We start from the raw sequence: 23,123 nt of genomic DNA on the forward strand, positions 1-23,123 counted from the left end.
GTGACTCAGTTGCTCAGTGTGTCAAAGAGCTAAATAAAACATCTTCCCGGAAGGGCTGCTGTGCAGAATCTATGAATGTTGTAATCAAGGTTAAAACACTCTGGACAGTGTTTAGGACACACCAGGCTCTGAATAAATGTCATAATGCATCTCTGCATTTATATTCATAACACACTCATGTGTATTTATATGTGCACCTGTGTGCATCTCCATTCTCTCTCTCTCTCTCTCTCTCTCTCTCTCTCTCTCTCTCTCTCTCTCTCTCTCTCTCTCTCTCTCTCTCTCTCTCTCTGTGGGCTTCACAGGATGAGCAGGTTTTTTCAGCCTTGTTTGCAGCAAGGCTGGAAACACCTGAACTTGGTCTAGGGGTTCTCCTGACAGCCCAGGGGTTGAGGCCCCGCCCCGCCCCGCCAGAGGCCACGCCCCCAGCAGCCCCAGCCAATGAGGACGGCCTCCATGGCGTCCCCGTTGCCGGGCAACCGGGAGGGCCCTTGGCTGTTAGGGACGAGAGGTGGAGCCTCACCTTGGGGGAGAATGCCGCTTATGTCACTGGAGTTTTATTTTATTTTCTAGTTCAAGTTCTATTTTGCTTCTAGAAGAGAAATATATTCCCCCCCCCCAACAAAAGGGGGAAATCTTAGAAAAAAGGTCTGTAAGTTCTTGAAGGGCGGATGAGGGGCAGGCCTGTGTGGTGTCGCCTGGCCTGACTCTGGGGACGGCTCCGATGACAGCCCGCCGCACACTGCGGGGACACAGACTCCTCTGAAGACAGGGGGAAGCTCCTGAGGCCCTCCACACCACTCACTGGAAGGTCCTGGGGACGGATTGCCAGGATGACCAAGGCCGCCAAGAAGTCGCAGAGCCCCTCCAATGCGGGGGCCATATGGCCCTTCTACCCCTCAGAGCAGCAACCCACTCAGGTGAGTGTCTCCCCCACCCCTCACGCCTGCAAGAACCCCCTCACAGACATAGATCCGTGCCACCAGTGGATGGTCTCACTGATCAGAGCAGGAGGCTGGGTCGGCCTGTTATCCAGGACTTAGCCAGGTCCAGGGATAAACCAGCAATGGCACCACAGAGCCTGGGCCATGAAGGAGGATGAACTTCTTCTCAGAGACCCACTGGGCTCCAGAGAGGAGCCTGTAAAGTGTCACGGTCCAGGGGTTCCATGTGGCCGTGTGATGGTAGACTGGCTGTATCCCTTGTGCATGTGCAGGTACCGGGGCTTGAACTCAGGGCCTTGCCCTCTCACTTGGCTGATTTTTTTTTTTCTCAAGGCTGGTGCTCTACCCCGTGAGCCACCCCCCCACTTCTGGCTTTATGTTGATGACTCAGAAATAAAGAGTCGATGGACTTTTCTGCCCCCGGTAGTTACAAGCTCCTGTGCTCAGATCTCAGCTTCTTGAGTTCAGTAGTTAGGGTTACAGGTGAAAGTCACCAGCCATGATTTTCTCCTGTGGGAGGCATGAGAATGGCACATCACCCAGGAAGAGCCAGTGTAGGGACTGAGTGAAGGTGGAGAGGGGAAAGGTCTGCCATGACGCTAATGCTGGATACTGTGTGCGTGGGGTGTGACATTATGGTGTGTCGGGGGATGATAAGGAAGAAGTGGCATGACCGAAGGCCAGGTGTCCGTCATTTCTCTCTGCACAGGAACATGTCTGGGCAGGCCACAACTAGAAACATGCCCTGATCTAGACCTTTCAGACTTCTTCATTGTCACAGACCGGTCACTGTAGGGAGAGAGGCAAGACCAGCACACACGGGCCCAGTACAAGGTTGCACCCTGTGGCCGCAGGCCCCAGGAACCATACTGACCAGGGTGAGGGGAGCTAATGAGTGTGAGCAGGGGCTTTATACTCCCCAGTGTTTTATGTGTGGTCTCCAAAAGGTTACCCCCAAAGGTGAACGTGCTTGTGCACCCCCCTCATTGCTCTGTAGCCCTCTGAGCTTGCTCATTCTGCAAGATGCATCCTTCTACCTCGCCTTTCCATCTCTGAATGCTACGCAGAGCCAGTTGGATCCCCACTAGCCCCTCTGGGTTAGGCGGGAGGAGAAGGGATGAGGCCTGAAGTGGAAGTACCAGTAGTTGCTGGTACAGAGGCCGTGCACGCAGCCAGCCAGGGTTGGCCCAGGGCCGGCCCCTTCACATCCCTGCAGCCCTGGGCCATTGGCCCCACACGTCTTTGTCTTCTGTGTTGTGGTCTACACAGTGGGCAGATCACGGCTTCCCGCCCCCCCCAGGATGCTGTGAGCATTCGGTGTCTTTATGAATGCCAAAGCTTCTAGAACAATTTCTAACATTGAGTAAGTACTCCCTCAATTTTAGTTTTATTGCTGTTTCATTTGTTTAGCAAAGATTTATGGAATCTCTGTAATGTGTTACACATTTGCTTTTTATATAAAAAATGAGACTCATTTCCAAGAGATAGAGAGATCGACAGACAGACAGACAGACAGACAGATAGGATAATGTGTTTGGGCTGGAGAGTAAGAGGGATGAGACAGATAATAATAATAATGATAGTGATAATAGTGGTGATGATGCTGATGCAAGGTGATTAATGATGTCGTGGAGAAGTATCAGGGCATTGTGGGAACAAAGACCAGGGGCAGCTACCCCGGACTGTTTGTATGTGTGTGTACACACACACACACACACACACACACACACACACACACGTGTATACTGTATCTTGGGAGGACACAAACCACATATGTAAGTAAGTAATTGAGACATTTTTCCTGCCATCTATGAATGCAGAGGAGAAGGGTGAGATCAGAGCGACCCTCCCTCAAGGAGGAGGGCAGTGGAGCAGACCTCGGGGACTGAGGGGGGGGGAGAAGGCACCAGGGGATGCTGGGTAAATGAGTCAGCTAGTAAGAGACCAAGTCCTCTGGGCAGTAGAGATCTGGGATGACTTCTGAGGAAAATAAAACTAATAACTACAGCTGTTACTGAGACAGCAGTTGGAAGGACTAGAGTAGTTACCACATGCCTTATTTTGAGCCCAGCCCTCCCTAAAAGTGTGAGATGTTCCAGAACTTTCTACAGGGCATTAAGGTATGAACCTTTACTTAAGGAAGAGGGCTCAGTGAACACAGCCCTTATCCCCAAGCGTCCAGCCAGCAAGGAGCAGGGCTGGGCTTTGAACTTCAGTCTTTCAAACTTGTTCCAAGAAAACTAAAGTTTAACTTCATTCGATCTCATGATGAGTTTGGGTTCAAGAGCTCTTCCCTTGTGAGGACAGAAATGGCTGCCACAGCTCCAGGCCTTGCGCTCATGACCCAGCAGAAAGAGGGGAGGGAGAAGCAGAGCAATAGTTTTCTGCACTGAAAATAAAAAGAACCTGGCCAGCTAATTTCCCCTATCTTCTCATTTGCCAGAGCAGGGCTGCCATTCTTGGCTAACTGCAAGAATGACAGGACCAGTGTGTATCTGACATGACTGCAGAACACAGAAACTTAAATACCAGGGGACCCCAAGTCACACATTGCCAGAGACTAATCTCGGAAAAGGCACCCCACAAAAGGAGACAGCATCTTTTCTCCCAGCCCCACACATTCACTTAGGAAGCCTGAGCACAATTGTCCATAGTGGTGCCTGGAAAGCCCATCAGAAAGCTTTGAGGGCTGAGAGAAGAGCAGAGAACTCATTCATTCATTCCATTTTGTAGTCAATCATTCAACCACTCATTCAATTTCAGTAAGTATTAGACTTACAAAACTCCAAGTCTGTACCAAGTGACAATTCTAAGACATGGAGCCATAGAAGACTATCTGACATGACACCAGTCTAAACACCCGATTGACACGAAAAGGGACCCAGGCAGCTGAATATCTTTATTTCCCAACTCCCCACCTCCATTTCACCCTCTTAAAAACCTAATCGTTAGGGCATGGGAGGTGTCTGGTGAATCTGTTCATGGAAATTCTGGTGAGGCAAGCCTTTGCAAGACTGTAGAGGGAAACCAGGCCTTGATTCCTTTTCCTCATCCACCCAAACCTCCATAGACTCGACCATTAGCTGCTAAATTCAGGCTCTGTAAGGATGGGTGATGGATCCTTCCGTGCCAAGTGGCACTTACATAAAACATGACAGGCGCCAATTAAACTTCTCTTGGACGGAGTCAAACAACCTATTCCACCCCCCCTCCCGGATCTTTCTGACAGCTAAATTCAAGACCATCATCGCCTGTATTATGAGAGGGAGGCGCTTCTTCTAAATTCCTGTTTGCTGACTCTGTGGAGAAAAGTTCTCGAGGGGATCAGTGTCCATGTCATATAATTTTGCCTAACTGGGAATTCATGCTATCGGTGGTTGTTACTGAATAACTCACACAATCAGTTGTGTCTGGTGAGCAGCCAGCAGGACTGGGGGTGGGCTGGGGTTTCTGGGCCTTGTAAAGTTGCGGGGGAGGATTATACATTTGGGATGAATTCTGGGAGGGGCTCGGGGTGGCCGGGAGGTTTGTGGGGACAGCAACTCAAAGGTAGGGAAGAGCAAGAGCAGGACCCCATTGTAAGCTGGTGTACGATCACCTACTATGTGACAGGTTTTATTGAATACCTACTATGTGACAGATGGCTTGGAGACACCCAGATGAGTCAATCCTGGGGTCTTCTCCCAAGGAACCCACATCTGGGTTGGAGAGGATACTCATAAGTAACTGAGTCAAGGAGTTGGTTGCAGGGCCTCCCCTACTCGCACCCCCCCCCCCGCCTCCATGGGCAGATACCAAATCTCACGTGTGTCCAAGTCCCATTGTAGAATGGCGTGCTTGCACAGAGCCCACACACATCCTTCTGTGTACTCGAAATCGTCTGTAGGCTGCTTACAACACTTAGCGCCATGTAAGGGCCGTTTAAATTGTTGTTAAGGCCAGGCGCTTAGGGAATCTTTGCAAGGGAGAGTTTATGCGTGCTCAGTAAGAACATGATTTGTTTTCAAGTAGCTAATCTTTTGATCTGGGATGGGTTAAATCCACCGATGATGTAGTTATGAGTTGGAGAAAGAGTCAAGTTCTGTGCAGGGAAGGCCTCAGATGTGAATCTCGAACGTTAGCTGGATGCAGACATGGAGTGGAATTCGACACCGTAGAGGGATGCGGATAAGCCAGGACTTCCTTCCTGATATAGAGGTAGGCCGATGCGGGGAGGGTCACTATTTTCCTTCAAGCAACAGATCCTTTCTTGGCACCCCATCTCCCACATTCCTCCCAAGGACAGCTCTGACAGGTCACTCTTTCCACTTTCTCTCTGCATAGACAGAGCAAGGATATCTGCATCCAAGGGGGTTGTCAAATGAAGAATGTTGCACCCCCAAGTAAAATCACAGTTCCCCACTGTTCTCCACACGAGGGTGGGTGTCTTAATGAGGTGTAGAAAGATCCCCTGCCCTGCCACATTCCCGGTCTCATCTCTCATCCATGTGTCCCTACTGAGGCCTAAATGGAGTTCCCAAAAGAGAACCATGACTAAAATCTTCCATCCCCCTCCCCCTCCCCCCCCCCCCCCCGCTCCTAGGACCTGGGTTTCTTTTGGTGTTAACTGTCATTTTCTCAGGAAAGCCCTTCCTTTCAAACCGAGGCACAGGCCTCCTTCGTACCAAGTTCCTCCTTCAACACAGTGGCTTCCTTGGCAAACTAGAAATGGTTCAAGGGCAGGGGGCAGGGGACAGGGCACAGGGCCGGGCACCGGGTGTACACCAGCCATATCCTCAGCAGAGTCTGCCACACAATAGATGTGCAGTTAAGACCTGGATGAGCACGTTGATCCCTTTGGGATTTAGCTGTCTCACAGGCAATCATTAATTAACATTAAAGCCAAGCCAACTCTGCTGGAGACAGAAAGAGGAGCCTGCGGGCTAGGTAGAATATAAAACAAGTTCAGAGTTATGGCGCCAGGAAACTGCCAGCTCCTCCCTTCTGTGGTCAGATGCTCCCAGACAGAGCCCTGACTGCTGGTGGAGTAGGCAGAACCCCGGTGAGGAAGTAAGAGAGCTGGTTCTCAGTGTGCATACTCTCCCTGGCTGTGATTCACACACACACTCCATATAACCTCTCTGGTCCCTTCATCTCTTTCTCTTCCTCTGCACAAAATCTATGTGGAAACTTCTGGACTCTTGCCCTGCCGTGTAACCCTAGAGACCACTATTATGTATTGATCACCTATTGTTGGCAAGGAGCTTTGTATATGTTATTCAAAGCCCTCCTCAATCCTGAGCTGTTGGTGTGATTCTAAACCCCAACTTGCAGAAAGTAGACTGAGCCTCAGAGCAGTGCCGATGCCAGGCAGGCAGGTGACTGAGTTTACATTCGAATCTGGGACCCAAGCTGATACCACGTGTCTATTTGAACAGAGCATCTCAGGGATCTGTTTTTAAATCATGCCATTTTGATGAAGATTTACAGCCATTTCTAATTAAAATCACATTCCTAGAAAGGAAGATTTTGATCTGGGTTCAGTATACTACCAAGACACGCTAGGAAAAAAGCCAACCAAAGAACAACCAAAAAAAAAAAAAGGAGAGGAAGATAGGACCAGCTAATGAGGGCTGGGGTTCTGGGATGTTGATAATTGTAAACAGCTTAATTGGGTTGAAGAATTTGAGTAAATACTGAGTTAAATGAGTTTGCTCTGAATCTAAGCCATGACCCGCCAAATTTGTGTGTGTGTGTGTGTGTGTGTGTGTGTGTGTGTGTGTGTGTGTATTCTGCTTTGTAATTGCCTGTTTCTTTTTTGGTCATTTACTAGATTTTGAGCCCCTTGAAGAAGGTTGTCACCCCCCTTTTGAGTCTGTCCCAGAGCCCCATATGGGAGGTGGGGGTTCGGGGCCACCTACTTGTCTTTCATCTCTGTGGTCAGGACCAAGGATAGCTCTGCATACCAAGTAAGGTGACTCATACCATACCTTGAGTAGCCTTAAATTCCATTTCAACAAGGACACGGGTGTGGCTGTCTACCCCACCCCAGGCTCATGACATTGGGGAACCTTAAGCTCTGGTAGCAGCCATTGTGGGTAGGACTCCCAAACGTACCAGTTACTTCATAAACACTGTCATGTGACTTTGGGCAAAGTCATTCTCCAGGCCTCAGTTTCCCTGTCCCTCACCTGGATATAGTGACAGCTCCCCCGTTAGGAGAATTGATGACCTAAAGCTAGGAAAAGCCTCTGGAACATAGTAGGTGCTCAATAATATTGTCTCTCCGTATTTCTACTTGGGAATCAAAGCCAACGTCCTTCTAATATCAAATATTAACATTAAAATGTTTTAAATACTATTTCCAAAGATGATGGCATTCAGGGAAAGGAACAGAAAAAGGGTACCATGACTAAAATCTTCCATTTCTAAGAGCCCTTCAAGAAACTAGCCCAAAAGTAATTAGCACATGACTGTCACCTATGTTGTGTGATTGCTTATTAGCTAATCCTTCCCTCTTCTAATCACACCACTTCGCTGGTATTTTTAGACCTTTTGAAAAGAGGCTTCTTAAGACTCAGGAAAGTTGAATGGTGGCAAGAAATGTGAGAGAATGTGAGTGGATGGAACTTGAGCAGGCAGCCCCTCTGCCTGGCCTTGAAAAGGAGGAAGAGGCAGCCTGGCTGTTCCCATAGCCCCATCTTGTCTCCTTCCCTGCTCCTAAACCAAGAGCCTCCCCAGCCCCCCCTCCCTTTCTTCTGCTCCAGTTGCTCCAGTAAAAAAAAAAAAAAAAAAAGAAAAATTCTAGACTCCTTGGCTGATTGGAACAACCCTCCTGTCAGAGCCCACGGACTTAGCACCCAGACCACGGGAGCAGATCATTCTAGAATTGTAGCACTTTAGCATGCTAATTCTGAGACAGCTGGCCTTTCTCTGTAACTGGAGATCCTGTGTTTCTTCTCTCTGATGCTGGGTCTCTCACCTGTCATTGAGTCTTGTGAAGATTTAAGATAGTGTTCCTAAAGACCAGGTCTGGGAGGAGCATGTGCTGGTTCACGCCAGCAACCCCAGCCCAGACAAAACCTACAGTCCTGCTGGGTGACCTGCAATTCCACCCCTTCCCCCAGACATCAGACAGGTCACCCACTCAGCCATGTGGCGTCACTCCGGCCTCTCTCTCAGTGCTCCTTACATTTCTTTCCATAGAGGAAATGTAGAAAATGGCAGGTCTGGTGGTGGTTTCTACTTCCTCCTAGATGGTAGCCATTCTCTCAGTCTCCTGGAGTCACAATGCAGGCACTAAAAGAATCTGTTCAACGTATTGAGCCTCACGGGGGCAGGCCTTCCCTGGGTGGTCGCCCACAGCCATCCTGAAAACTGGTCATGCTGCAAACTGGCCTGTGAGGAAGCTGAACCCCTCCCATGATTTTATGTCCACTTGGAGAAAACTGTCTTCTTCTTGTGCTGAGTGAAGGGGTGGGGGCAGATGTCAGAGACTCCCTAGCAGCCAGCTTGATTCACCGGAAATTTTTTAAAAATGTGACTCCCACAAAGCCATTTTTTAAATTTTATTTACCAAGAGATTGAAAGCTGTGCATTAAGTCTCTCTCTGGCTCCCCCCTCCACCCCCCCCCCCGCTCTTCCCTCCCCTTCCCTCTCCCCCTTGTCATGACACCCAACAATACCATTCATCCTTCCTCCTCCTAGGCTTCCATTAGCATCTTTAATTATGGCAAGACTTGGATCTGTGTAAAAGCAGCAAAGAAAAATACTATTCAGCCTGCCCACTTAGACGTAGAGGGACCCCGGCCTCTCCCACCTGCGCTGCCATCCCTGCCGTCTGCCCGAGGTGGTAATGGGTGTCTGTCCGGAACTGTGTGCACTGGGTAAACAGGTCGTTAGAGAAGACTGATATAGCACAGTGACCCAGATGATGCCAGAACCAAATGCTGAAGATCACAGGGGTTTCCAGCAGCCATGACAGGCCTGCAATGCTCATGGCTCCAGGGAAAGAGAGTGCCGGGATTTTTCTGCATTCCTGATGGCTGTTTTCTAAAAGATTTGCCTTTCTGCTTTAACAGAATGTTATTTCCAGGCTGCAGCACCGAGTCCAGGGTTTCCCCAAAATGGATGGGGGGTGGGAGAGGAGTTGATGAAGGACTTGATATTAAGTTACACTTTATTAATGCAACTCAGGCAATGTTCTTGCAGAGAGCGTGTTCATTTTCACAACATCTACCTCTCAACAAAGCACAGTACTGGCTCTACATGGGGAGAAGTTACAAAGACCAACCAGGTTCAAGATGAAAACCAAACCCCAAATCCAATGTGCAGAGTGGCAGAGGCCCAAGCTGACAGGAAGCCCCGGAGCTTTTCCTCCCAGGGTGGGGAAGCACTCTGACAATGGCTCAGGTAGAGGGAGATTTCAGGCCAAAGAAATGTCTGTGTCTCTGGTTAAGGACACAGAGCAATGCAAGTGAACAGATCCCCCCAACCTCCCTGTTCTGGAAAGCTCTGTGTGGGCACTGGTTGCAGAGAAGTCATCCCAGAGAGACCCCGAGGGGCCTGGAAGCCTTTTGTCCAGCGTGTGAGCACCGCTCGTCAGCCGCTGCTCACTCTGAGTCTCTCCAGCATTGCCTGGGCCCTGGCTCTGCTATTTCCCAGCTGTGTGGCCCAGGAAAAACCAGCTCTCATTCCAAGCCTCAGTTTCCTGACCTGCAAAATGGGGAGAAAGATCATCTCTAGGGCTGGGAACGTGGCTTAGTGGTAGAGTGCTTGCCTAGCATGCATGAAGCCCTGGGTTTGATTCCTCAGTATCACATACATGGCAAAAGCCAGAAGTGGTGCTGTGACTCAAGTGGTAGTGTGCTAGCTTGAGGAAAACAAGCCCAGGGACAGTGCCCAGGCCCTGAGTTCAAGACTCAGAACTGGCAAAAAAAAATAGTTTCTTCTTTTAGAAGCCTTGAGTAGCTTGTAACCAGGCTGCCTTCTTCAACCACCACCCTCAGAACGGAGCCTCCTGAGTAGCTAGGTTTAGCGGCAGATTACAGGCTCGACCCACTGGCACCCAACTGACCCATATTCTTTTAAGTGCCAACCTCAAATTATATATGTACAAACAAAATTTACACAGGGTCAAACTAGTTCAGGTCCAGTCTATCGACATCAATCTTCATATGAAAAAGCTGGACAAAAGCACGAATCTCCATCATCAGAGGAGCTCCGTGATAAGGCACATATGTGTTCATTGTGGACCATTTAGTGTGTGGCCATAAAATGAATCAAGTACCGAGGGGGGCAGAAATAGGAAGATGATGACGATTCCAGGCCAGCCCTGGTCCAAAGGAGGTCAGTGAGATGCTACGACCCCTACAAGCCGGTGTGGTGGTACACACCTGAGACCCTAGCCAGGTGGCTGGGGAGAGTGGAAGGATCACTCCAATCTTCCTGAGCCATTCTCGGAGCTCTATTCCTGGTCAAGACTGCGCCTACCCTGGAGTTGCCCCTGCCCTGGCTTCTTTCCTCCTGGTTCCCTGGCGCTCCCTGATGGGCTCTGTGTCATGAAGCCATGAAGCACGTTCTCTCGTGTCTCCCTCATCTGCCTGTGGTTAGTTCTCAGGACTTCAACCCAGGTGTCTGCAGAGTCTCTGGGTCGGTTCCTGCCCACATCGCTACACTGCAGCTTGTGTACGGAGTGTGCCCGATGGCACGATGTCCAGGAGAGCCGTCTAGACATCCTGATGTGAATTTTCCAAGGAAGTCGATTTCTTTACCTTAGGAGTAGTCTGGTCCTAGAGAAGGAAATAGCTTAGTTTTATCCCCAGATGCCAGGATTCCAAGGTAGAAGCCTGTCAGTAGTTCTGTGTTACCATGAAAATTTCACATTTACTCATCTCAACGTGTGTGTGTGTGTGTGTGTGTGCGTGTGTGTGACTGGATTCACAGGTGAGCAGGTTTTGGCCATGTGCATGCATATCTTAGCACTCGTAACCATGCCACTCCGTTGCTTTGTGGTTTCTGTGTTGTCAAGCACTCCGCCCTCTGGAACTTCCATTCCTTCAGTCTCCTTGGCTTCCTCAGCTCTCCAGTGTCCTTGAAGACATTGTCTTAGCAATTCACTGCTTTGCTTGTGGTTGCCATGAAAACAAAAGGTTTCTAGTCTGTTTCCTGCTCAGAAGATAGGGCCCTTACTTCCACTCTTGTTTTCTTTTAATTGCTTTTATCCCTTTTGTTTTATTCCTCTGCTTCCTCTTCTTCTTCCTCCTTTTCTCCTTCTCCTTTCCCTTCTTCAGTCATGGAAGGCAGCTGGAAATTGATACTTCACTTAACCTCCACACAGCAAGACCGTACTTTAAAATATTGCCCCACTGGCTCCGCGGAGCGATAGAGAGAAGGCTGTGAAGCCTGGTTGGATGAACCGGGAGTCTGAGATTCAAGGGAGGGAGATGGTGTGTGTTAGCAGCAACGCCAGGATTTGAACCCAGCTCTGTCTGGATCCAAAGGTCAGGCCTGCCCCTCTTCCTGAGGTCAAGCTGACCAAAGGTCACGCTGGGAAGGATCTAAAACAATGGGGCAGATGAGAAAAAAGACCCGTTTGTCCTTGGCATGTAATAGACACTGGAACATTTACGAATGCAAAGACGTCTGCAGGAAGGAAATACTTTTTTGGTAGTTGTCTACATTTTCTCATTAATTCACTGCTTGGAAATAAGAAAAGTCCATTTATCACTGCCAAATATATCAAGTAATGGGCAGCATTCTGCCCTGACGTAGCCTCATGATACAAATGTAGATGCCTGGCTCGTAGTGTGTGTGTGTATGTGTGTGCGTGTGGGTGTGCGTGCGTGCGTGTGTGTGTGTGTGCAAGTGTGTGTGTGTGTGCGTGTGTGCATGTGTGTGTGTGTGTGTTATGTTGCTTTTCCACCTCAGTGCTCAGAGGCTAAAGCGAAAACAAAGCAAAACCAGAATAGAGCCCAGAGGGCTTAGGAAGGAGAGAGAAAGGGAAAGGGATGTGTCATTCAGTGACCAGAGTTGCAGGAGCTCTCTGTTCCCTGGGGCCGCTGGCAGGCCACACAGTGGGACAGTGAGGGCATCACTTTGGCATGGCGTTTGCTGGAGGTGTGATGAGAACACTGGCAGACTCCAGACTGGATGTCAGACCTATAGTCAGGTGCCCCACCCCTCCAGACAGAAGAGGGGCTCTGGGGGCAGGCACTCCCTATCCCATCCTCAACCAGCCACCAAGGGAAGATAATCCTACTCTATTTTATCCATCTATCCATCCACCTACTACCTATCTATCCATCCATCTATCCATCCATCCACCTACCTACCTACCTACCTACCTACCTATCTACCTGTCTATCCATCTGTCTACCTGCCTGCCTGCCTGCTGTCCATCTGTCTATGTCTGGTGCCGGGGTGTGACCTCAGAGCCTCTCACTTGGTAAGCAATCACTCTGTTACTCAAGCCACACTTCCAACCCTTTGGGCTTTCGTTGTTTTTCGAGTAGGGGCTCACAGTTTTGTCAGGGGCCAGTTTTAGACAGTGACCTCTGATTGCTATGGCTTCCTGCGTAGCTGGGAATACAGACACATACTACCAGGCCTGACTCGTTTGTTGAGACGTAATTTCACTGCTAAACTTTCTCCCCCCCCCTCCTCTCTCTCTCTCGGCTCAAGCTTTCCTTGACACAGTGCAATGGCTGTGCACATCTTTGAAGATACTTTTTTTTTTTTTAAAGTCATCAAATCATGTGTGTCAAATGGGAGAACCGTACGGTATGTGAACTTCATCTCAGTACATCCTCCCTCCCTCCTCAAAGAAGCAAGAGGTGAGCCCTCAAGCAAGAACCCCTGCATCCTGAGAGCCTCAGTTTCATTCTCCTTGTCTAGTAATGGCTGGAGAGGATAATGAATGAGACTAATTATGCTGAGCAATCCATCATCGTGAAGACTTTGGAACAGCCATTAACCCCCGTGTTGAGAGGGCAGCTTTATCAACAGCCATTAACCCTTTTGTTCCAGGGTGTGGGGGGTCCTGGGGTGCTGCCCTGGAGAATCTGGGGAGCCCAGCAGTACACAAGGCTTACTTCTTTGCTTACCAATAACACACTGTTCCTTCAGTCGGCAACTCCTGAGTGAGACCACCTGAAGGTAAGCAGCAGAAGGGGTATTGCAGGCTTGACTTTCAAATACAGCAGGGGGTCGGGAGCCCATTCCCCCCTGCCCTTTCTCCACATCGTCTGGCAGTGCTGACATTTTTTTCCCCCACATAATTAACACAAGTTCATAAATGCAGCCAACTGGGGTTTCCATGGAGACGCGCCGTGCATCAGCCGCACAGCTGGCTTGAGCGGCTCGGCCGCCATTGAGGCCGGGCCTTACTTTGCTCCCATTTCATCTGTTTCACCCCACATTTCACCTGTGCTAATTATCTCCCCTCCTCTGCCCGTATTCATTGCATCCACTTTTCGCCACTTTCCTCCTCCTCTCTCCTTCTTGCTCTTTGGAGTTGATCTCCCAAGGGGAAGTAGAAAAAAATGGAGATGGGGGGTGGGAGGAGAAGAGGCAGAAAGGCAGAAAGAGCCAGGCAGTGGTGTAGCCAGCCTGGAAGCGGAGACTGCCAATTACAGGAGCGCCGCCTTATATGGGGGCATCCTCTCCTCTGCTGAGGAGCAGACACCAAGCCCAGGCCTGAGAGGTCACCATATTTGGAGACAGAGATGCTTACAGCAGAGTTGGGGTTTTGGTTTTTGTTTTTTTTTTTAGATTTATCATTCACAGAGTACCAGGGCTCATTTCCCAGCAAGCCCCACCCCACTTTATGGCTCAGTTAGGGGTGAAAATTGCAAAAGTGGAGAACTGACAACTGGCCTCTCAAGGTTTTATTGGCTTTGGGGGGGAAAAATCCACGCATCGCATTACATTTCTTAAATCTGAGAAGAGGGAGAAATTCTGAAGGCTGCAGGAGTTTAAAGCCAGACAAATCCTTTGGGAACAAACGCGAACTTTCCCCATGAACAACGCTGTTGCTCATTAACTGTGCCAATGCAGGCGAGTTACTTAGCCTCTCTGAGCTCAAGATCCCAATCTGGAAAGCAAACAATCCTAGCAGTTCTCTGGTAGGATGGACAACTTCATTATCTTCTATTTAGTTTTGCCAGAGCCACTATTTCGCTGCTTTGTTTTGGAGATGGAGTTCTTGGTCTTTTCTGCCCTAGCTAGGGGCAGTAACCGTGATTCTCTGGGTCTCAGCACAGAATGGCAAAGCTTAAAGGCATAAGGTCTATGAGTAGTCAGAAGATCAGCGGGTGAACAAATGCAAAGAGCCATGGGGGAACGGGGACCACGCTCAGTGCTAGGGCGTCTGGATCCCAGCTCAGGACCTGACATGAAACAATGGCCAGGAAATGGTTGTTGGATAAGATGAGGGTGGAGACTGTCTGGTCAGCCAAGGGCTTGGGGACGTGTGTCCACTCCCTGCATTTGCGACTTTGGACTCACTTTCTGCATGCAAGGACGTAACATTTAACTGTCTTTAGTCTCAGGCAGGAAACACAGGTGAGGAAACTCAATTAGGGGACAAGGACACACGGCTCCCTGTCTACAGAGGGCCAGGCTGGACCCTGCCTTGAGGCTCTGTCATGAGCAGTGCTCACTGCGCCCATTGTCCCTGGCAGTCTGAGCGGGGCCTGGCAGCCGACTGTGTCCCTGAAGTCGCCATTCCAAACCACACCAGCCGTTTCTAAAGTTCAACACCTCTCCAAGCCACAGAATCCGTAATAAATGAAGGGAGGCGTATCAAATCTAATCATGCGCTGTTGTTAAATTCTCAGCAAAGTCGCCAAATGTCAGCCGGCCGTCACGGGGGCCCACGGTGTCTGGGGCACAGCGGCTCAAGTTGTCATGATAATGAATTACCCGGCTCACTTAAGGCCTGGGAATGGATCCAGAATATCATGTCGAGTGGAGAAAGAGAAATACCTCGCAGAGGTGACACCTTGTACCTCATTTACAACGTAGTGATCCCAAACACACTTCACAGTTGGATGGACAGGAGGGGTCCCTTCCAGAACAGCTCCTTAAAATGATACTGGAGGGCCTGAAATCTCTTTGAAGGGGTCATGGGACCGGAGCTGTCTACAGCCCCCTGCCCATCTCAAGAACTCCATGTCCTGTCATCTCCCTGCTGCGGGGAAAGACAAACGGAGGGGAAGGCATGGAAGGTAACTGCTCTACAGCAGTTTGGTTTGGGATACGAAATATCCCAATACCCCAGTATTCTTAATCGCCATGGACTCTGGAACCCATCAGCTTCAGCCACTCACCTCACAGAATGATTTCAGTTGTTGAGACTCCATCCCTCCATTTTCTTCCTGAAGCAGCCATCACTAAGAAAGCAATTCTTGGTATAGAACAGCAATATCACCAAGTTGTGTCTTCATCAGAAAGTGGATATTGAGACAACTCACAAATCAAACAGGATTCAAAAGTCATGTCTACTGGAGGTGAGGGGAAGGGGAGAAGGGAGGGAAGGGTTTAAATCCAGAAAACTCTAGGGATTGTCTCTGGAGCTTGAACCTCACTCTTAGCTCCAACTTGTTTCCAGAGCTTGGGTAGAGAAGAGGCTCAGTGAACAGTTGTGGGATGGATACATGGATAGATGGATAGATAAATGGAGGAATAGATGGCTGGATATGCAGATAGATGAGAGATGGATATATGGATGGATAGATGGTGGTGGGGTGAGTTATCTACCTGTATGTCAGGAAAAACAACTGCCTTTATAGTCAGAGCTGGACTAGAACCTCAGGTCTATTACTGTTAGGCTATCAAATGGTGGACATGACCCTACTTTCCTGAGCTCAAGGTCTCTCAGGCAGAATCAGAGACCCTTCTACACCACTATTTAGAGTTTCTGAAACATACTCCAGAATCTACCCAGTACTGCAAGCAGCTGAGATTCCCATCCCTACGGCAGCTCCCTTCTCTAAGAGTAAACTTTGATCCAGACCTCAAGCGACTCCCTTGAAGCTGTGCATGGTGTATACACCTGTAATTCCAGCACTTAGGAGCCCAAAGCTGGAGGATCCTAAGTTCAGAACCAGCCTGAGCTAGCTAGGGAGACCCTGGTTAAAACAAATGAACGAACAAAAACAAGAGACTGCCTCGAAATTCAGCTCCTCCTGCAGACTGTGACCCTAAATCCCCTTCTGATCTCCGGGAAGACACAAACTTCCACAGCCTGTGTCCATTTTTTTTAAAGGCTTCTTGCTAAGTCCCTGTGATGATCCCAGCCAGAGGCCTTTTGGATCTGTCCCAGGAGACAGATGGCTTCAGGACAGGGGTCAGGATGAAAATGAGCATCATATTAAGAATCAAGGCCAGGGCTTTGAAGTTAGACTGCCCTGGGCTCAAGGCCAGCTCTGCTCTAGTGGGGATATCAGTCCCTCCTACGGTGTTGTATGGGAACTCAGTTGCAAGAAACAGAGAAACCACATTTTGAGAGGTCGAATCGGGAGTCTGTTGGAAAGCCAGCAACCACAGGTGGACTTTTGTCACAGACACCCACAGTCCCTCGAATACACTTAACACTATCAGAACGGAGCCACAAGGGCAGGTGAGATCCTAAATGGGACACCATGGTGACCGGAGGACTATGAGACAAGAGACACAGGAAGGCAAGACATGGCATAATGGCACTTTTAGTTGGGCAGGGCCTAAATAGGATTGAGTCAGGGGACTGGGTCACAGGAAACTCAAGAGTCAAGTTCAAGGCACAAGACTGACCAGTTCAGTAACCGATCACCCAAGTCCCTGCCCCTGCCTCTAGGAATTTAGGCACACCTGGGTATAGAACTTCCCTTTCCTCCACCATGAAGACAAGATGGTACCAGTTAAACCCAATACCCTATCATCTGCCACATGGCCAAGATGGCAGCGGTTAAATCCAGTATCCCTGTTACAATAGGTCCAGCTGTGAGATCTAGGTCTGCTACATAGTCAGAGGTACCTTCGGGCCAATGTCCCACAGCCAAAGCCCTAGGGTCCTAGAGAAACAGGGATGGAGACAGAGGCCCCCATGGGAGGAACGATAGAGAGCGGGATGACACATGAATCTGCCACACCGTGGAAGTCAGGAGGCAGTACGTTGGTCTGAACCTTCTGGAAAAATACTGCTGTCCCCACCATGCAGTGGAGAGTCCCCTTCCCAAGACGGCACTGCCTGTTCAGAGAGCATCAGAGGCTCACACAGTTCCTGCTCTGCAGGGCTGCACCCCCCAAAACACAGGATCCCTTTACTCTCAAATGCTGTGGATGGGTTCGCCACACTGCAAACCTCTAACCCACACTTCCGGAGACACCATGTTGTGGCTGGCATTGCTAGGATCCCTCCTAATGCCAGTCCTTTGAGTTAATGACAAGAATTATTGTAAAGAAAGCCACTAAGACGGTAGGTGATGATGACACGTGAAAGGCTGAATGGGGAATGGCAGGTGTAAGCCTTTGCAAAGTGCTGAAATGTACACAAGGAGCCCTGAACACTTGTCTAATTCCTTTCTGGTTGCAAAATGCCTGATTCACTGTATTTGCTTTGAAAAATATTCCTATTCGAATTGGGATGACGCCAGAGGAGACGATCAGGACTGTTTGGCTTAATGGAATTTGGCAGTTCCCATCCTGCCAGCTGCTGTGTGATCCCACGCCAATGCTGTAGCCTCTCTGAGCCTCAGTTTCTTCAACGGCAGGTGGGTTCCGCCCTACTTGGGACAGCTGAGCAGCTGTCTAGCAAAGTATTTTCCCTGTGAGAGTGGGCTCAGCTCATATGTAAAATCAGAGGGGTTTAAAACAAAACAAAGCAAAAGCTCCATGTAGCTTCATTTCTGCCGACCTAGATGTTTCTACACTCTACCAGCTCTGACATCTCAGAGGCCAAACATGTGGGTGATTGACTACACGTTTCACACTTCATTTGTCATCCGGACAGGCTCCGAGCACGTGGATAATGAACTCAGAATTCCCAACGAACTCGCACCGATTCCTCCCTGGCTTTCTCTGTGGCGGCAAGAAAGGTTTCTCTGGAGAAAATGAAAAGGAATACTTCATCCTTTTTCTGCTCCTGACAGAATGCTGGTGTTTGTCCAAGGACTCAGGGCAGGAAAGCCACTTGCCCTGGTCAGGGAAGACACACTCTGCAGAGGCCAGTTAAGGAAGGGGTCAGACACACAGGCCTTGAGGTTCCTAAAGCTCTGGATTCAAATCCCGGCCCTGTCACCTCCTTCATGCACTGCTTTCATCCAGTGAACTCACCTCCCAAGGTGACCTCGTTCTCTCATGGATGATGGAGACCAGGCAGGAACTTCCCTCCAGATTTATTCTTATTCTTAGCCTCATTTCCAGGTGGGGCAAATGCAGTCCAGAAATAACAAATGAACTGCTTTGCCCAGCTCTGCGGGGAGTAAGCACAGAAATAACAGACGCGATTGCAGAGATATTTGCAGTTTCTGATGGGAAGGTAACGAGGAAATGCTATATAAGGCCAGTGGAGTTTGGGGACAAAGTCTCTAAGAAACGTGCTCACAACTGGAAGCAAACTTTTTCCCCGATGCTATGCTAGCGGATGTGTTACGACCAACTTTCTGGGGGAAAACAGGCAAAAAATGAAACAGAAAAGCACATTGCTTGTTCTGTTTGCCCATCACTGTAGCGTACATACCCCCCTCTCACCAGCTCCATACCATTGCTGGATTTTGGACACGTTTCCCCTGAAAGATGTCGTCGGCTGGAGTTCTCCAGCTACACCGCTCCACTCCCCTCAAGGCCATCACAGAGAGAAACGATGCAGATAAAAGGCATCCGGGACCTCTGCCTTCCCCAAAGCCATCCCTCCCTCTCCACAGCACACTGAGGGGTGTGTTCCATTGGAACCACTAAACATAATGGGGTGCTGGGGATCCTGCCTTGGCCAGACAATGCGTTGTCTGCACCCGATGAAGCCACTTCCCCATAGGATGGAGTTAGGAAGGGCAGTAAAGCCTATTGACAGCACCTTCCCAGGACAGGCCGCCCCTGCCATCTCAGAGCCTAACAAGTACACAGTCACCTCATTAACTTTCCTACTATCTCTTGAAAAGAGCTCATCTCCTGGCTTTCCTCAGGAGAAAAGAGCAGCCAGATAATCAGCTGGAAAGGTCAGCTGGCATGGGGTATGCAGCTGTGGGAGGGGACCGCCACAGTCCTCCACCCCAGGTTTGGACATGTTTTCTGTCTGCATTTCATCCATAACAGAGAAGGCAAGGCCAGCTGCCCAGGCGTCCGTGCAGCTGAGCTCTGCTGCGGCTGCAGGGCGTCCCTCCCTGTCTGAGCTGCAGATTTGGGTTAGTGGAGAGGTGGAGACTCAGGCATCAGCGCTCAGGTCCCCCTACCCGGGAGCACATGCAGGTCACCATTCTGTCTGGGGAAATAGAAGGACTCACAGCCTGCTGGCTTTGTTTAGTCCATTTTCAACTCCCCCTTGGAGGTTTTCTGCTTTATGTTTTGTTTTGTTTTAGACAGGGTCAGTTCAGGTAACCTAAGATGGCCTAGAACTCACCCTCCCTCTGCCTCAGCCTCTAGAATACAAGCACCACAGGAGTGGGTCACCAGCCACCTCCCTGACTTTCCTATCAAGATGTATTTGCCCTCTCCATCTCCAACAGTGGGGACCACCTGGGAGGCAGTGGTCTCCGAAGCTGGGACGTCCTTGTCACTAAATACACTTCCTCGTCTTGAAATACGTCTCGAAATGCGCTGACAAGGGGGTTGTGACTAGAGAAAGGTCTTGCCGCGTGCTGGCAGTACATGCAGGGTCTCTCCAGACTCACACAGCACAGAGAGGACACCTCTCAATATTCGAATTCAGGTCTCAAGAGAAAAAGATAGTGTTTCTCCAACTGCCATAATGCCCTGTCTTTATTACACACACACACACACACACACACACACACACACACACACACACACACACACACACACACACACACTGGGCAGCCCCTTCCAGCCATTCACCAGGCTTTGCCTGGTGCCCTGTCACTCTCTGCCCAGTGGTCACTGAGGCACAAAGGGGATGCACATCTCAGCCTCTGGGCCAATCCCAGGTGGCTTTACCAGCATTAGGAGCACAACACAGCCAGGGAACAGGGTGCTGGGAGCTCTTCAGGGGCCGAATGGATGGATGGAAGAGTGTTCCTGCCGGGAGGAATAGTACATATGAAGGGGCCTGGGACAAGAGAGCAGATACAGCACATGCTGGTGACCCCTGGAGGCACTTGAACCCTTGAGGAGTTAACTAATGTAGCCAAGGCCACACACAGATCTGGAAGTGATTGGATTTCAATCTAGCTCCACTTCTGCCAGCAGAGCCTTTCTTTCTGCAAGTTCTAGAAAGCTATAGCTACACCCCTCCCCTCATCCCGCCCTCCAGCGCACAGATGATTGGACCAGCGGGAAACATTTAATGTGTGCTGCACCAATCAGTTTCCCTTATCTGGGAATGGAGATACTGAACCCTCGAGAGACTGCTCCTCCAGTATGGAGAGGAGGGTCTAATAAATTCCAGGGCCAGAACCACCCTTTGGGTACAGCCATGATGGATTGTGTTCAGGCAATAAAATGAGCCCGGAGAGAAGAGGGGACACATAAAGAAGCAGATGCTCAGAGAATAGTAGATCCCGCTGCGGTTTCCTTTCACTGGCTTTCCAAACCCATGGAGCGTGGATGCGTTTTGCTCATTGCCAACCACAGATCCTTGAATAGAATCTGATCTATAAAATGTGTAGGGCAGATTCATGAGCTGGGCATGTGACTGACAGATGAAGAGATCTGGGGTATCCTTGGATCTTTCCACATATCCACCTTACTGCTTTAGAGTGAGCCAGCAAAGATGCTGGGGGAAGCAGGAGAGGAGTAAGGCATCAAGGTCAGGGTTAGGAAATGAATGATGTTTCATTAGGCCATCAACATCTGCTTCTGAAGGAAAGAAGGGGTGCCAGTGCAGGCCTCGTTTCTCCCCACGGCTTTACCACGCATAAAAGCAGCTGCGTGATGGGCTTCAGGACCCAGCAAACCAACTTCATTTTTTTTTGGGGGGGGGGCGTTCCTCTGTCAAATGCAATGTAAGACAGCTTGAGGAGAAATTAATACTCAGAGTCGGTGTTGGCCTGCTGACAGCAGATCAAGGCTGAGAGACAAATTGCTCATTACAGTTCAGGGAGCCCAGCCGTCCTTGGCTGCTCCCAGCGGCTCCTACTCTGCAGGCCCTGGCCTGGCTGCTGCTTGGCAGCCCGCGAGGCTTGCAGGAGGCTGCAAGGCGCTTGGGACCTCCTGGGCCACATTTCTTATCATCCCTGGTGCAACCACACCTGGTCTTTTGGAAAGGCTGCTTCTGTGGGTCACCTGTCACTGGCCTGGTCTGGATTGTGATGGTGACACTGTGACAACAGAGCTAGTAGCATGACAAAAGGCCCTAGGACAAGGATCATTCAAAATCCCCACCATCGCCCCTTGCTCTGAATTCTCTGCTAGTTTCTTATTTGTTTCATGACACGTGGAGTCATGGATGGTCAAGGATATTGTATTAGTTGGCTGAGTTTTACAAATTTGGTGGGGTTTTTTTGCCCCTAGCATTAAGATTATCACCAGCCCAAGGGGCTTTGGCCAAACTACATGTCCTGGCATGTAGCTGCAGTTTTATGGAGTAAGCTGGCTTCCTCTACCATGTTCTTTGCACTTCATAATAAGGGTTCATTTTTTAATTGGCAGTCACTGGATTTGAACTTGCTAAGCAGTCACTCTACCACTTGAGCCACACCTCCAGCCATTGCTGCTTTGGGTTATCATTCAGATAAGCTCTCACGAGTTTGCCCTACTCCCTCCTGGCTGGGATGCCAGGCCTGAGCCGCCACACGCAGGCTCCAGGAGCCTTCTGGTTTAGAATGACTGCTTTGTTCGTTTGCTGTCTGTACTGCCCAAGTAGAAATGTCAGCTCCGTGACGATCAAGAAGGTTCCAGAAACACTCCATTCCACTCTTCCAAAGACACTTGCCATTCTTCTCCTGGCCACAAGGCTCAGTAGCATGACAAACAAATGGCTTCCCTGGTGTTCTGCTTCTAGTTGGGTCCAGTCAGCCAAAAGCCCGGCCAGGAAGTCAGAGAGCAGGAGAGGTGGCATCAGACGCTTCTTCCTGTCTCCCTGCCGCTGCATGGAGCCACTCCTTTATGACTCGCCGAGGGATGTAGCAATTGTTGCATGGTTTCTCTCTATAGCTCCCCTCTTTGTTTCTGGGTGCTGGCTCCGTCAGCCCCCCTGCCCTGCTGCTTCCAATCCTGGGCCTCTTTACCGGTGCCCAGTCTTGTAAATAGTCCCAGGGGTTACACAGTGACCACCAATGTTTGGCGAATGAGTGAATGAATGAATGAATGAATGAATTCGTGGGAGCAGGCCTTGTTTGTGGAGTGCTTTGTCCAAGACTCACCAACCTCCTTTTCCATTCGGCCTCCAGACGCAGCTGTGGGAAGCAGGCCTGAAACCTATCCACTCTCATCCTTTCATTTCAGACGACAATTAGACCCTGGCTGGATTTTATTATTTTATCTCATTTTTTGTTTGTTTCCATCTCTCACTGGGAGATTTAAAAAAAATAAGTGATACCCTTGGGGGTACACCTTTTATGATTTTGGAGGAAAAAATGTATTTTCTTCCATTCTTCTTTTCTGTATACCCATTCACCAGACCCGGTCTCCTAAATAAGTGCCAGTGGGTGCTCACCAGCCGAGATAATTCCACTCTGAACAGGCATGAGGCTCTAATGGGAGTGCAAAGCTGCTAGTCTGGAGCCCACTTCACAGCCGCCTCCAAGGCACGTCTTGGGGGGCAGCGGTTCGAGGGCTGTTAGGAATAATGACCAGGTGGCAGCGTTCCAGTCCTGGAGATGCGGCTGTGTTTTCCCTCCAGGGTTTTACAGAAATGACACTGTCAGAGGAAACAATGATTTAATGGCCCCACGACAGGAGCCTTGAGACTAATGGTACCCAACCCAGAAAAATGTAGGAGACAACCGGAAGGCAATTACGACACAGTTCGTGCCAGGAGAGCCTGTCATTATCAGCAGAGCATTGAAAGGAAGCCTCTCTCCTTGGGAAGGTCAAAGCCATGGGGAG

At 49.7% G+C, this 23,123-nt stretch overlaps 1 protein-coding gene across 3 annotated transcripts in view; it reads left to right on the forward strand.

Moving 5' to 3' along the window:
- Positions 1-479: 479 nt before the first annotated feature.
- Positions 480-23,123, forward strand: part of Ccdc60 (coiled-coil domain containing 60) — a 96,406-nt gene continuing 73,762 nt past the window's right edge. For all 3 annotated transcript variants that reach the window (XM_090320222.1, XM_090320223.1, XM_090320224.1), the window contains exon 1: positions 480-920. In XM_090320222.1, the coding sequence (XP_090176348.1) occupies positions 834-920 (87 nt within the window). In that variant the 5' untranslated portion in view covers positions 480-833. The remainder of the gene's footprint in view (positions 921-23,123) is intronic.

Source organism: Megascapheus bottae, chromosome 28 (assembly GCF_031878675.1).
Source record: "Megascapheus bottae isolate mThoBot1 chromosome 28, mThoBot2.hap1, whole genome shotgun sequence".
Taxonomy (NCBI): Eukaryota; Metazoa; Chordata; class Mammalia; order Rodentia; family Geomyidae; genus Megascapheus; species Megascapheus bottae.